General features: G+C 37.3%; 1 protein-coding gene across 6 annotated transcripts in view; it reads right to left on the bottom strand.

Annotated features, from left to right (window-relative positions):
* The window catches only part of APBA2 (amyloid beta precursor protein binding family A member 2), a 388,985-nt gene that overhangs the window by 70,510 nt on the left and 301,760 nt on the right, over window positions 1-16,715 (bottom strand). For 5 of the 6 annotated variants that reach the window (XM_069098428.1, XM_069098429.1, XM_069098427.1 and 2 more), the window contains 3 exons: window positions 9,661-9,806; window positions 6,252-6,287; window positions 996-1,082 (listed from right to left, as the gene is read on the bottom strand). In XM_069098428.1, the coding sequence (XP_068954529.1) occupies window positions 996-1,082; window positions 6,252-6,287; window positions 9,661-9,806 (269 nt within the window). The remainder of the gene's footprint in view (window positions 1-995; window positions 1,083-6,251; window positions 6,288-9,660; window positions 9,807-16,715) is intronic. The other variant, XM_069098430.1, reaches the window with a different exon arrangement.

Here is a 16,715-nt window from a genome sequence, read left to right as displayed (position 1 = left end):
GTTGATGGTGATCCTAGCTTTGTAATCAATTTGCTGGCTGTTGGTTCCCACCTCCATAAAATGAAGTTGTTTTACTTCAAGGTATCTAAGGTCCTTTCCAGAACTAAAAATCTTTTATTTGGTCAATATGAGTTTATAATGCAGAGGGACCATAGGACTTAGCATTGGAAGGGACCTTGGAGATCCACCCAGTTCAATCTCTTCATTTTAGGGATGAGTAAACCATATCATTTACTTGAGGTTATATAGTATGGAGTAGCAGAACAGCCTTGAACCCAGGCTTTCTGTGTCCAAATCCAATGTACTTTCCACTATATCAGAGTGGGACTAAACCAATTTAACATTCTAATTAAGCAACAGTTCTAATTCTTCTTAAACACAATGAGAAATAGTGTAAGAGAGAATCTCTCATCTTGAAATCAAAAATGTTGAATCTGAAGCCCTGCACTATCCCTTACACTAAGCTTTAGGACCCTGGACAAATCCTCTTTTATCCTTAGCTTCCTTAGCTGTAAAATAGAGATAAAAATATTTGCACTACTAGAGGGTTTCTGAGAAGAAATTCCTTTTTATAGACCTCAAAGTGCTATGTAAATGTAAGCTATTATTATTTTTTATCATTTTATACTAACATTAATAAAACTAGATTTACTGAATTATTTTTTCAAGAAGTCACAAAAAACATTCTAGAATCATGAAAGGTCAGCTAAAATAACTACATGATTTCTAACTCAAGCTCTTGCTTCTTTCCAGAGTAACTGAGTTTCTCAAATATTTAAGGTTCCTGGGCAGCAAACAACTGTTATAAAGGAAATTTCCTTTATAATGCTCCCCATCCTCAAATGAACCAACAATGCCTTCTAAAATTAGCACTTGCCCATGATCCAAAAGTACAGGTTCATCTGTGTCACAGGTAAACATTTTTGCCCCAAAACATCAAATGGAAAGGTGGGGATTTTTTTGACAATTATAAATAGAGTTTGTCAGGCACTGACCTGTGTGTCTGCATTTAAAACCTTAATCCTCTGAGTAGAGATGAAGAGATCCACTTCAGTCAAAGTTTGGGAATCTCCTTCAGAACTCTAAGAAAAGAAAATACTTGTTAAAAAGCAATTTTTAACTGCCTTCAGTGACTTTACTAATCACTTTCAGCAAGACAGAACTGTGAGGGGAGGATTGCTACATATCTAAATTGCTCAAAGCATCAAGAAAGCACAAGCTTACAAGAAAGTTTCAGGGAGATTGAAGCCTGCCTGTGCGATTTGGAAGTGCAAAGAAGGAGAAATAAATACTTACAGTTTTGAACATTGACAGTACAGGAAAGCCTTTGGGAGAAATGCTTTCAAATATTCCTTTGATATACCACATCCATACAGACAACAGCTACAAGTGACCAATCAAGCTAAGCTGTCAGAATGTGTGTGTGTGTGTGTGTGTGTGTGTGTGTGTGTGTGTGTGTACACCTCTTGACTTGGCCCATATTAATTGTCAAGAAACTTGATCCAATAATTAAGACTCTACCTCATAATTTGATTCGTAATTGATGACTTTTCTGCAACTAACACAAGTTATATAGTAATAACACTCCCAGACTTTGCTGGCCAATTTAATCTTGAAAAGTATCACTCATGAATAGAGAGGGTATATTTTAATTTTCTTTTCATATCCTCCTAACTCCAGGACCAGTATTCTATCTATTCACAGTACCACTTAGTGGCCCTGAGGGTATATTTTCAAAGAAGGTTAATTAAAATATCAATGTTTTCTCTGGAGGTAGATATTCATAATCACATTTGTCATCCTGTCCCATTAGTCTATCTTTCTGCCAAACTAGAAACTGAACTACTGTGAAATACTGATTTCTTTAACTTGCTATATTGATCTTGAACAGGTTATTTAACTTCTCTAAGTTTCTTCATTTAGGTGATTAAACTAGAGATTTCTAAAGTTTCCTCCAGCTCTAACACTAGGGGATTATAAGCACATAATGGAGAGGCAGTATTCTGTAGTAGAAAGAGAGAGCTAGCCTTAGATCAGAAGTCCTGGGTTCAGATCCCAACACTGCCATGGGACCAAGAAAAACCATAAGGCTGTGCTGGAAGTAAGTCTTATCAACTTATAACAGTAAATTGTTAAACTTTCAAGAAGAATATTTATGTCATCAAAATTATCAAGCACTACAAATTGGGCCTTGATTTATTGTTTAGATGATTGTCTAGACCTTAAGAAAGGGATGAAAAAAATATTAACAATGAAGATTAAACTTAAAAGTATATCATGTGTGCCTTTTTTTTAGTGACCCAGTTGTTAAACATTTATCAGAACATGTCTGGACAAGTCCTTTATCTTTTCTAACATTCAGTTTCCTCATCCAAAAGTAGGGATAATACTATTTCCACTACCTACCTTGTAGGGCTGTTGTAAGGAAAGCATTTTGTCAACCTTAAACCTCAAACAATTATAGAAATGACTATTAATGTCATGTGATTCTTCTTCCCATAATAACTGGAAATATTGTTTTTAAATTAATAATGATAATAATCCATCCCATAATAACTAGGAGATATTATACAAATGAATCATAACAAATACCAAAAATGGTGAAAAGTCAGATGGCTGATTATTTTTTAAACCACAGCATGCTTATTGTTGGCCCAACTGATATAGTAACAAGTTACTTTTAAGCTGACCTTTTTCAGTACCTGAATGTACTACTCTGTGCATGCTTAGGAGGAGGAAGGTGTTTTAATTGGTTTTAAATCAGTAGGAATCCCAATTACTTCAATATAGTGGAAACAGAAAAGTGTGCTTAACTAGTATGCCTATTGAGTTAAGTAATTCTCTATGGTCACTCAAAAGCCAATGGTGCTGTGTTTCCCAATTCACAATGTCACATAGGTTTCCTTGATTCTTCCCAGTATGTGATTAAAACACATTTTCCCTGCTGGCTATACCCTGAGAACTCTGAAATACTTGGAGATCACATACTATGATGATGTAATTGTGTTTTCATGCTGTCCTTAAAGAGAAAAACCACAGTGTGCTATCTGTCCCTCAACTACAGGGCTCTATAACTTTTACCTCATTATTATAGCTACTGATTCAAATAAATCCTGCTAAGGTACATTTTCTGTGGAATTGGGAAGAAGCCGCTTTATGTCTCTGCTTATAAATAAAACCAAAACCACAAACCACAAGCTTTGATATAGGCTATTCAAATGTGATTCCAAAAGTTATATTCTTGGATGAATAAATGACTTGGATCATAATTCTTGCTGAGACAGGTTGAGTCAGAAGCAAGATGTGACAATTAATTGCTGGGTAAATGAAGCTTTGGTGTTTAATGGGTACATTTCAATGCTATGTGAAAATCTTGGTAAAAAATTATTGATCAGAAAAGAAGGAGGGGACTTGGAACAAATTAGACAGAGAAAAGGGAAAATCAGTAGTCTCTGAGTAGACTTTATAAATAAGGAATTTTACATAACCCCACAATAAAACCAATTGTTTTCTCCTGCTATTGAAAGAACTGGGACCAAGAGATAAGCATATGAAAAGACCGATAGCCTTTTCCAAAAACTAAGTAATTAATCATGCTTAATTAAACATAAACTAGGAGAGTTAAAGCTTAGCACGGAAGAAATCTAGCAAGGGTTTTTGATGTCATGCTGCTCTGAAGCTGTAAAGCTTTCTCTATGTAAGCACTGTATTTTGATTGGGTATATAAATTGACAGTAATCAATGTTTATTCTCACTTATATTACATCATAATCTTTTTTTAAAGTATAATTAAGAAAGTATAATACCATCAATGCCTTTAATCATGCCTATAGTGAATAATCATGTCTATGGTAATATTGTAAATTCAGTGCTAAGACATTACTTTCCATCTGGTAGCAATATATGCTAATTATATGTCAAGGATACCATAATATTCCTGACAGGTCACCTCAATATGGGGGCACACTATTAAAATCTGATTTTTTGAAAATGAAAACATTATATATATATATATATATATATATATACACACACACACACACAAGCACACACATATATACATATACATACACATATATGTAAACATACATAAATATGTATTTCTTATAGTTAAGGTACCATTTAATATGTACTCAAAAGTAATTATACTATTTTCCACATAAAATATATTTTCTGTAAAAACTGAATTACTGAAAAGGAGGTATAGAAGAGGTGTTCATATGGTTGGAAAATGTCCCCTTTAGAGCCAGAGCTGGGACCTCTAAGAGGATACTAATGAAAAATTCTCTGACCTACATTTGAGCAAAGGGAAAAAAAGGGGGAGAGGCTAGTTTAGACTGACAGAAAATTACACTTGGGCCCTGCTTCTTACCTTGTGGAGCAAGAGCAAGGTGGGTAAAAGCCAGAATTGGGGAAAGTGTGGTACACATTTAGGCCAATACAGTACTTAGGAAGGAATAAATAGCTTTATGAGTGCCAGCCTGGAAAACCTAAACCCATAATGCTATAGCTTTGAAATCCCAAAAGTGATATTTACTTAATAGGAACGAGAACAGAGGATAGTCAGTTTGCTCATCACTGAACAACATATAGAAAATAAACAGCTAGAAAGATGCTGTTGGTTAAGAACCTGGGATAAAAATAGAAGGGCATAGGTCATAGAAAACCACCAAATGATGTGGTCTGCCCAGGTTTAAAGAAAAGAGTATCAATTTCAGGCATAATTCTTGGTATTAAAACATAACAAGATTTGTGATTTTTTTTTCACCTTCAGTGTGGAGGACCCCCTCCTAAAACACATTTATGATTTAGTACAGAAACCTAGAGTTACCTGAGGTTGTGATTTTTCCAGGGTCACACCGTTCTAAAGGGTCAGAGTTGGAGATAATAGATTTGGGGGCAGAAATGGCCTAAGTAGTCATCCCATGTCTTTATTTTACATATGAAGAAACTGAGATTCAGAGAGCTTATGGCTCAACCAAGATTTCATAGTTAATAAGTGGCAATATCAGGATTCAAACTCATGTTCTGTGACTCCCAATCCACTTTTCCACTAACCCAGCAGTTTTCAAAATGTAGTCTGGGACCCAAGACTCTCCCATGGTATTGGTGAAGTCAAAACTATTTTCAAAATAATACTAAGACATTTTGATTTCTAATACTGTAAAAATCAACAGATATAACCTATATAAACAAAAGCTTGATAATTTTTTAGAGTATAATGAAGTTGGGGCAATTAGGTGGTTCAGTGGATAGAGAACCAGCCTTGAAGTCAGGAAGACCTGAGGTCAAATCCAGACTCAGACACTTACTGGTTGTGTGACCCTGGGCAAGTCACTTAACCCCCTGACTGCCCCCTCACACACACACACACACACACACACACACACACACACACACTCACAGGCATATAATGGAGTTCAGAGACCAAAAAGTTTGAAAAATATTTTCACTACATCATGCTTGCCTGTCCAGGTTTGATTTGAACACAGATATTCCCCTATCCAACCCTAGAACTCTATTCATTATACCATGTTGCTTCTATCAGTGTCAACATGAAAGAAAAAAGAAATTTGCCAAATGGGCATTTCAATACCAATCAGAGATATTTAATACTTAGTATCCTGAAACAGATATTAAAATGACAGCTTGTAAATCTCCCAAACGTAGTAAATGACTGCGTTTGCAAACATATTACTAAATATCAACTTTATTTTGAAATGACAGCTAGCCTGACCTCACTCCAAAACCTTTTTTAATTAGTTGAAAATGTATGTGCACATTGCAAATTGTAGTACTCATGGTACTGATTTGGTAAATTAAAATTAATGAGTCTTTAAATATCAGAATAATTTAATTAATGTCATAGTTAGGCCCATGCTATAGGAAGATATATCTCTCTGTCAGCATGAAATGCTTCACCTAGAAGTATAACCACTATTAAATACAAAATTAGTCATTTCTCCAGATAAAGTAAGTATTGGTACATTTGAAAAAACTAAATAGAAGAGAAAGGAAGTAATGATGAGCTACATCAATAAATAGGTAACAGGAAAAATAAATGAAGTCATTTTTGTGACTCCATTTGATAATCTGGAGTTAAGCAATCAAGGAGGAAAAGAAAGAAGACTCAGCATTACCATTTTATGAGGATTCCTAATGGAAAAGCACAGCTCCACAAAGAACAAGCCACAAAAACATAAACAAGCACTGGTATTCTAGAGAAATAGGGTTGTTGTTTTTTTACACACCACTTTTTTCTTGATTTTAGCAGCCTTCTGCATCCTCTGAGTAGCACGTAAGAGAAAAAGAAAAACAGATGGGCACAAAAAAGACACAGCATATAGTATACGTCTTTTGGCCATTGAGTTAAATACTTAGAACCTACATAAAATGAAAAAATCTACCAAGGTAAACAGCCTTTAGGATTAAGCATAGATATATAAATAATAAACTAATCAAAAATTCTTAACGAGTACATTTCTTAGCAGCTTGAAACAGCTGGGCCACTCTAGTATGTTTAGATATGGAATGATAAGGACTAAGAAAAACATTTTAATGACAGATTGTGCCAACTATGAGATCAGAGTTTATTGCCTCAGTGAAGAATTAATTCTTCAAGTTTGAAACTGTACAAGTAAGGCTGTGGAATAGGACTTCATTTAATGGACAAGTCTGCTAAAGGTTAGCAGGCTAATTTCAGGAACCTTATCTACCCCCTGGAAGTGCTGGCTTGTTTCTATTCTACCAGCTGTTTGATAGTGTCCTTACTCTAACAAATATCAACAGTTCTTGGGCACCATTAAAAAAATGTAGCCAAAACTCTTTTCCCAGGTGGTAAAGCAATACTTAGGAAAGCCTCTCTGTACCATAGGAGTATTAAGGCCAAAGATTAGACAAAAATTTAACAAGGAAACATGCTATATTCCATTCACAGGTCCCAGTGAACTTGGGGACACCAAAGTTCATTAATAGAATTGGAAAATGTGACCCAGAGTCTATAATAAGTACCTTTATATTCACTGTACTTTTTTTGCTAAATGGTAAGTTCCTTGAGGACAAACATTAGACTTATCTTCATATTTCCCACAGTGACCAACACTTGTACAAACAACCTTGCACAAAATGGTGCAGTGGGGGAAAAAAATCATTGCACTGGGAATCAGGATACTTGAGTTCTGTTTTCAGCTCTGAAACTAACTAGCTACTCAACTTCAGGCAAAGTCCTTTCCCCTCTCTGGGACTCAATTTCCTCATCTGTAAAAACAAAAGTGGGGATGGACTATAATCTCTAAGTTCCCTTCCAACCCCAGTGGCCTATTCAATGTGTGAATCTAAAAACCAGAAGCATTTGAGAAACATTTGTTGTTGATTTGAACTGTCAGAAATTGCTAAGTATAAGCCAGACTAGGAGGAAGTACAGTGTTTTCACATCTTATGTTAAAGTTGTACTCCTGAAGGACCGGCCAGGTGGCACAGTGAGTAAGAGTGCCGGCCCCAATGTCGGGAGACCCGGGATCGGTTCCGGCCTCAGATACTTGGCACCCACACAAAAAATTATTGGCATGTAACCTTGAGCAAGTTACTTAACCCTAATTGCTTTAAAAATAAATTAATAAATAAAGTTGTACTACCTGTCAGGGAGCATGGGGATACAAGATGCAGGGTCAGGGGAACTGGTTCTACAGCTCCTTGTACAGGTATATTCATGTGGCCATAATCCATGGCCTGGGGAAGCAAAATCATGGGTTTTCAACCAGAACTGAGAGTCTCTTTCATAGCAAGAACTCTCTAGTACCATCAGCATTTCATTCCATTTTGTAAGACTCCAAAGATGCTATAGCAGAGAATTGCTCTCATGATTGGTAAGAGGAAAAAAATGGGGGGTGGGGGGAAGCCCATACTTTTTTAATACAGAATCAGGCTTTATTTTTTTTATACCTCTCACCCCTCTCCTACATTCAAAAAACATTTACTAAGAGTACCTAATGTGTATATAAGAACTCAAATAGCATGTTTGATGTTAACTCACTAACAGCAATTCCTTAACAAAATAATCCCCTTGTTTTAACACCACTGACTCAGAAAATATTCGGTCATCTCTAACACTTATAAGAAATGTTAAGCCCTTTAATACTGTAGCAGAAAGAACACTGGACTTGGGGTTCAGAAGATATAAGGTTTAAGATTTGGCTATACCTTGTGTGTGACTATGGCCTAATTACTTAACCTTTGTAAGCCTCAGTTTTCTGATCTGAAATAAATATGATATTTATAATACAATACAATAGCATTTGCACCACCCATCTCAAAAGCATAGGTTTCAGAAGGGATGGGACCTTCCATACCAGTGGTGGCAAATAAACACATGGCCCTTGGGCCTCAAACCACCTTAAAATGTAATTAGAAAGTATTAACAAGACAAATAAAAAAGAATAAAACATAGATAATATTACATTTTAAAATTGAGTCAGTATACATCCTAAAGGGATGCTTATATGTGGTTTAATGGTTCCCATTTTGATTTGAGTTTGGCACCATTAGTCTAGACCAACACTTCCTTATTTTAGAACTAAAGAAACTAAGACTCAGAAGGGTTAAATGATTTACCCAAGGTCACACGTAATAAGTAGCAGAAATAGGATTCAAACTGAGGTCATCTGACTTCAAATCCAGTTCTCTCTCTAGCACAACACATGCTTTCATAGGCTTCATATGATCATGGTAGATTAAGAATTGGAAGGGTCATTAGAGGCTGTCTAGTCCAAGCCTCTCATTTTATAGATGTGGAAACTGAGACCCAGAGGTAGTGAACAAATTTGTCTAAGTATACAACTAATTATTAGCAGAATCGGAATTTGAACCCAGGCCCTCTAATTCCAAATCTATGGGGGTTTCATTTATAGTTTTTAAGAAGGCATTGCTCAAAACAAGATGCGGTTTTGACCAATACATGGGAGTTTTAAGATGAATGTAATAATTTTTAATGAAATGTGTCGCATTTAACATTAAACAGTGATATTTGACAATCACATCATTGTTGTTATCTAGATTCTATCAGAAGCACAAATTTACATGGGTCTAAGTTTGTGCTTGTTAATTCTAAAGCAGCTCCTATATGAATTATGAGTACATTCAACTTCTTTCATGAAATGATTTTCCCTCCCCATCTGTGAGTTCTTTAAATAGAACAAACAAGGCAAATAGCATTGTACTGGGACTTGTGACTTTAAACAATAATAATTTTTTGGCAGCTAGAATGCTTAAGAATAACCTCTTTTTTAAGGAAAAAAAATGTTTCCAGGCTGCAACTTAGTGAAATGAATTCATCTGGAAACTAATCTCCTGTATTCTGCAGCCTGACGATTTCCCCTTTGTAGACTGGATTCTGCCTTTGAATCCTCACAATGCTCCTCCAGTCTTAAGGCTCTTTGTTTTGACCTCGGCAATAATTTATGTCTTACTCACTGGCAGGCTATGGGTTTCTGTGCACTTTCACACCAGGCCTTGGAAGCAAAGGAGGTCTCTGTTGTGGCAGAACTAGCCTCACTTCACTGCCCCCTGAAGTCAATTTGAAACTGCATGATTTTAGACAGAATTCGTGAGAGCTCAGCTGCCAAGGGACCTAGCCCCTTTCACCAGCTCAGAGACCAATGCTACCTTGACACGGCTGACTGCCTCTTGGGCCTGCATCATTCTGATATTTTTGGAAGGGTTCCGTTCAGACAGCAGTTGTGTAGACCCCAGGTAATTGGCAGCAAAAATGATTCCATCGATGAGATCTTCAGGTTCACAGGGGCCTGGAACTAAACAATGGAGAGAGTTAGTTTCTTCCCAGAAAGATGGAACTGCCTTCAATTAAGGGCATTCACATCCCACATCTAGGAATGGTAGTGGGAGAGACACGTATTTCAAATGTAGTCAACATGCAGACCATTTGACAGGAGGAGAATGATTTAGCAGCCATAAGGTCAGGTTTAATGGAGTAAATCATTGCTATTCCCACCATTACCCAAACCATTTTTCCTAAACACCTTTCTTTACATTGTGAAAATAACTGCAGAAGCACCTGGCACTCAGTTAATGCACCAGCCATAAAGTACGTCATGAGACAGTAAAGAAAGCATGTTGTTTTCCAAAAGAGGGCACCATCTCTTAGTCTCAAACGATGACAGAGGGGAAATTTATAGAACACCAACAGCTGTAACTTGCAGTACGTCCTCACGGGAGAGGCAGCTACACACTGAGACTATGCCTGCTTAAGAAGTCAGAGCATCTGTATGCTATTGTCTACTGAAACTGGCCTGATTAGGAATCAAAGGCCTTACATTCAAAACCCAACTCTACTATTTGGTTCCTGGGTGACCTCATACAAGTTACTGTACTTGTCCCCTTTCTGCATCTTAGTTGTTTCATTTGTGAAATGATGAGGTCAGATGTGATTTCTCTCTTTTTATTTTTTTAAAGAAAGTTTTATTATACCTTGATGTCTTTTGTTAGGGAGTTCTGATTAGAATGATGTAAAGTTATTGTTTTCTGGCCTTTTTACAAACCAAAATAATCTAACAGAGATGGTCAGATCTAACTATGTTGGAATGAATTGAAAATGTTAAAATCTTTTTTCAAACACCTTTCACTTTGCAAAACGTGAAACAGATTTTGCCTAGATCTGTTTCCTTGAAGTTCTCTTAAAATTGTATACTATAAGGGATATTTTAGCTATGTGTTTCTTTTTCCACTAGATAGTATTTTATTTTTTCCAATTACATATAAAAACAATTTTTAACATTCATTCTTATATATAAAATTTTGAGTTCCAAATTTTCTCCCTCTCTTATGACTTGCCCTCCACCCTCCCTAAGATAGTAAGTAATTTATATAGGTTATATATGTGCAATTATCAGACATGATTTCTAATGCTGATTCCAGCTCTAAATCCTGTGGAGAATTGAAAAGAGTATTTGACCTGGAGGCAAGAAGATCTGGGTCCAAATTCTGCCTTGGATACATCTTAGATATACATCATAACCTGGACAAGTCACTTAAATTCTCTCAAAATTTCCTCTGTATTTCACTTTTACTAATTTAAAAATAAGAACATTTGCTTGCTTTGTGACCCTGGACAAGTCACCAAACCTTTATGGTTTCCTCAAATATAAAATGAGGAGATTGGATCTGATGGCCTCCATAGTCTCGTGTAGCTCTAAATATATGATGTTATGAATATGTCTATCCTGAGACCATAACACACTCCTAGAATGGCCATGGGGGATGAAGATGAGCATTAGTATGAGGGTCCTTCATTAACCTCTCTGCAATGGAAAGAGTGTTGGGTGTGGAATTAATTACTGTCCTTTGAATCTTGACACTGATACCAGCTACTTATAGGACCTTTGGTTAAATTTCTTCATTGATCTGGTCCTCAGTTTTCTCACCTGTGAAATGAGGGAGTGGTATTTCATAATTCCCAATGTCACTTGCAGTTTTAAATCTATGACTCTAATACCTAATCTAGATAGTTCTCTATCCCTTTCACACCACTGGGGGGTTGAGGGCACATCTCACTGAAATCTAGAAAATCCATATAAAATGTTCTGGCCCTCCCTTCATACCAGAGAAGAAGTCTGAATTATTATGGTGCTAAAAGATAAAATACATTGATATTATACTACAGTACATGTATATTTATGCATTTCTGAGTTTCTAAGCTTTTCTTTGTCATCTGCTGGCCTTGCCATGTCATCTTCAGCTTCCATAAAACTCCCTAAAATTCCCATTTAACTTCTTATGACAACCCACAATATATTGAAATTGCTATGGGGAAAGTCACAATATTGAAGGGATAACAGTACCTTGCGCCCCCTCATGGGGAAGTACAGAAAAAAATTAAATCATTTATACCACCAAAAGTGTAGAACAAGGGCGGCTAGGTGATACAGTGAATAGAGCACCGGCCCTGGATTCAGAAGGACCTGAGTTCAAATTCAGCCTCAGACACTTAACACTTATTATCTGTGTGACCATGGGCAAGTCACTTAACCCAATTGTCCTGCTTTCCCCCCTCCAAAAAGCAAAAAAAAAAAGTGTAGAACAGAAGAAACTCTTGAGCTAAACGTTCATTATGCAAATATCTTTTTTTTCCAAATGTCCCCTTCAGTAGTGACATTGTCACATGAAGCAATAAACAGTTATTAGCAACTCTAGTAGACTATTTTTTCCTTAATGAATGAATGTTTCTTGAATACATAATTGGCCATTGAGTTCCTTTATTGGTTTTCACTACCAGCCCATGCTCCAATCCCAGCTATGAGCTGCAGGCTGCACAGCACTGATTAACTCAACCATTTGTGCAGCTTATTAAAATTTGTCCTATGAAAAAAACAGTGATATTTGTGTATTAACACACATGATAATGACTGGAAGCAATGCAAAAATGAATTGATGATTAAAACTGAAACTACATAAACACTGGTTTTATTGAAATACTCTGTGACATTTGCAAGATTTCTAAATTCATTTATTTCTGGTATTTTTTTTAATTCCACCACAAAAGCCCATACATGTATGCATGTAGCCAGGTCAATAAAGTATCCATTAAAATAACCTCTCTTCCCAATCACCCTGCAAATCCAATTTCTTTAAGATTTGCCCAGGAATTGGGGCGGCTAGGTGGCACAGTGAATAGAGCACCGGCCCTGGAGTTAGGAGTACCTGAGTTCAAATCCAGCCTCAGACACGTAACACATAACTAGCCATGTGACCTCGGGCAAGTCCCATAACCCCAATTGCCCTACCTTCCCCCCTACAAAAAAAAAAAAGATTTGCCCAGGAACTCTGAAACATTTTCTAGGTTGATATTAAATTAAAATCTAAAAATAATAGAGCTGCTTTGTCCACTTGGGGCTCTGTGCTCCTTGCATCTAAATGTGGGATATAAATATCTGGAAGGAAGAGATTAAAATGAGTCATTATCATCTATTTCACACCAATGCAACAGCTCGTATGCACTAAAACCTAATTTAATAAACTGTTAAGAGTCTGGGGGGATGATTTCAAAGTACTCCAAAAGAGCCTAAATGATCCTAGGGACCATAAAAAATTGTGAACTGACAAACTAGCAAATAGACATCCCAGGTTGGTCCTCATTCCCGTTGCTGACATATCTACTGGAAATTTCCTGTTCTCTCTCTTGCTGCTGTTGACTCTATCCCACCCACCGCTTTTAATTCAGTTTTATTACCCCTCATCCTTCTTCCCCTGAAGTCCTGGTGCTTTTCCCTGAAGAACCAGTAACCTTTGGAAGTCCCCACCCTAGTTCCTTTTAGAGTCATTGGAAAAGAAGGAACTTTAGATTCTCTAGTCTGACCACACACCCATGCAGAAATTTCCTCCCTACCACATCCCTGAGAAGAAGCAGCATGATGAAGCAGGACATGCAATGGATCTGGAGTCAAAGTATCAAGGTTTGTGTCTCAGCTCTGCCTCTTACTACCTATCCAGGTGACCTTGGACACTTTTCACTTAACCTTTCTAGGTCTCAGTTTTCCTGATCTATAAAATGAGTGTTGACTCAAATGGCTTCTAAAGTCTCTTCCAGCTTGACATCTGTAATCTTAAATGGTTATTCAATCTCAATTTAGACACCTCCATTGATGAGGGAAGCTAGATGGTGCAGTGGATAGAGCTCCTGACCTGGAATCAGGAAGATTCGAGTTCAAATATGGCTTCAAAGAATCAACTGATAAAAAGAAGCATCAGACAGTAAAGATGGCCCTGTGAGATTAAAAAATAAATGTGAAGTGGATCCAGTTGGCAGGACTTTCACCAGCAGCATTCAGTAGCTCATGAATAGAAGTAGAATCAGGGTTGGGAACTGGTATGAAATAGATGATAGAAGGACAAAGGGGCAAGGTATTCAAAGGCGGAGGACTGTGTATAGTCAAAAATAGTTACAGAGAAAAGACTGCAAAAGAAAGAAATACAAGGCCAGAACAGAGGCGATAGATTGGAACAGCAGGAAGAAGAGAGGAACTTGAAGTCTAGGGGAAAACATAGAATAGACTTAAGAAGTATAGGATAGAAATTGAAAATTATGAACAGAGTGGAGAATTTCAGAGTTCATATGATGAAGGGTGAGAGTAATGACTAAGGTATGAACATTCTTGAGATATAGCTTATAGGAACTGAGGAGTTATATTAACTGAGAAGATAGGATGCTTGAAGGGACTTCAGTGTGAATACTCAAGTCTTCAAGTATGATTGCAGGGAGTATGGGAGAAAAGACTGGGAGGCAGCTGAAGCTATTTATTATTAATTATTTTATAATTATTATTATTATTATTAAGAAAAGAGTGTGCTTAGGAGGTAAGTATAAGGCAGCAATAAGGACCTGGATAAGAATACATCAATGATTAGATTAAACCTCAAAGGAGAAAAGGTTACTGAAAGATGGAGGAGAGAAAATAATATTACAACTCCTCCTGGGCCAAGACATAAGAGAAAGGACAATTAGTACTGGAAAGGGAGCCCAAAGATAGAATGTTTTCCAGAGGAAGCCAGACTTACATGAATACAAAAATATGGAAAGGAAGAGATCTAAAATAAAGTGTAGTTTCTTAACACCAGACTGTGGTTCCAGAATCCACACTGGAGAGGAGACAAAGGAGAAAAAGATTTTGCATCAGTGGGTAGGGACCAAGCTAAATATGGATGAAAGTAAAAGGAGAGGCATCAGGGGAAAAGGATTTCCATTTTGGTCTAGAATAGGGGGATTAGGAAAACAGGAGGTGAACTTTTGCTCAGAATAGAGCAGAGAAAGTACGAGTTGACTGGGGAATGAAGCTGTCCAGAGTAGGGTAACTGATTAATAGGGTGAGCCATAATAGTAGTCTCATGAAGAAATTAGTCTCTTCATCCTTTTTTCTTCCATAATATTCTTTGAAAGGAACTCTCCAATGCCAGTATTTCAAGAGTCGATTGGAAAGGCTGCATAATGAAGAAGAAGAAGAGCTCTAGTTCCAGGATTCAATGGATAATGGATAGATAATAGAATCTATCACAATCTCATCTAGAGACTAAGGTAGTAGTGTTAGAGTTAGGGTCACCTTCACCTATTTAAGCCTTTACTGGTCATGAATGGTTGAGTGGGTGCTGATTTCAAAGATAAATATTGAAGTATGAAGCATGAAACCATAAGCAGATGAATCTAATTTCACCCTACGTTCAAATTCTTTGTCTACTGGCTCTTTCCTTACTGCCAAAAAACTTGCCTATGTCACCTCCATTTTTTCACTCCAGAAAAAACTCTCACTTGATCCTTCCAACTCCACCATGCTAACTACTGCCTCATATGTCTTCTGCCCTTTGTAGTAAAATTCTTGTCTACAATAGGTGCCTCTTTCTCTCTTCTCACTCTCTTCTTAACTCCTTACAATTAGGTTTCCAGTCTTTTCACTCCACCAAAACTGTTTTCTCCAAAGTTAGCAATAATCTCTTAGTTCCCAAATCCAAGGACCTTTTCCCAAGCCTTGTTGTCCTCAACTTCTCAGCAGCCTTTGACATTGTTGATCACCCTCTCCTCCTTGATACGCTCTTCTCTCTAGGTCTTCAGGACATTCTCTGCTTATTATTCTCTTGCCTGTTCCTTTTCAGTTGCCTTTATGGATCCTCTTTCAGATCAGGCCCTCTAAACATGGGTATTTTCCAGAGTTATCTCCTGGGTCCCCTTTTCTTGTCCCTCTATACTACTTCACTTGATGATCTGCTCTGCTCTCAAGGATTTAATTATCTTCTCTGTGCTGACTATTCACAAATCTACCTATATTGACTCAATATCTTGCCTTTCAGATATCTTCAACTAGTTGTCCAGTGGACATCTTAAACTAAACTTGTGTAAAATCAAACTCATTATTTGTCGCCCTAAAGCCTCCCTCTACCTTTACTATTACTCTACAGGGCAACACTATCCTCCCAGTCCCTCAGGCTCATAATCTAGGAGTCATGCTAAACTCCTATAATGGGAATGGGAATTTGAAGATCTTCCCTGCTTTGAAGATATACCCTACCCCCTAATAGGCTGAATGTAAGCACATGGAGCCTTTGGTGGGAGGAGTTTGCTGAAGGGTGGAGCAGAGCACACAGGAAGCTGGGAGTCAGAGCAGGTAGAGATGGAGGGTGGAGAAGACACACCCAAGGAGACATTTAGGCTTGTGAGTAAATGTTGGTTTGTGGGAAGGCTAAAAGATGCTGTGGCTCTCTGTGCTGCTTTTGGCTTATCAACTTCTATGTTGCTATGATGGATTCAGTTTCCTGGTGTTGTGATTTGGTTTTCTGGTGTCTGAACAAATGTTTTCTTTCTGTCTTATATATGGAGAGTCTGTTATATTTTGTGATTGAGCACTATGCTGGCATATTTACAGTGGTCATCAGTGCTGTAAATATTACACTGGGGATACAACTCCTTGCTCTCTTTCACCTTGAATATCCAATATGTTGCCAAGGTCTGTCAATTTCACCTTTGCAACATCTCTCCAATATCTACTCCCACATCACTACCACTCTGGTGTGGGGCCTTATTACTTTACACCTATAATTACTGTAATAGCCTGCTGGAAGGTCTGCCTGCTTCAAGTCTCTCCCCACTCCAATCCACCCTCCATTTGGCCATTGAAGTGATTTTTTAAAAGCTAGCTCTGACCATGCTACCCCCTTCCCAC

This window comes from Petaurus breviceps, unplaced genomic scaffold, assembly GCF_028583685.1.
Source record: "Petaurus breviceps papuanus isolate PSGF00001 unplaced genomic scaffold, PetGlider_PUasm1.0 37, whole genome shotgun sequence".
Taxonomy (NCBI): domain Eukaryota; kingdom Metazoa; phylum Chordata; class Mammalia; order Diprotodontia; family Petauridae; genus Petaurus; species Petaurus breviceps.
The sequence above is the reverse complement of the archived record's forward strand: the minus strand, read 5'-3'. Positions and strand labels throughout refer to the sequence as shown.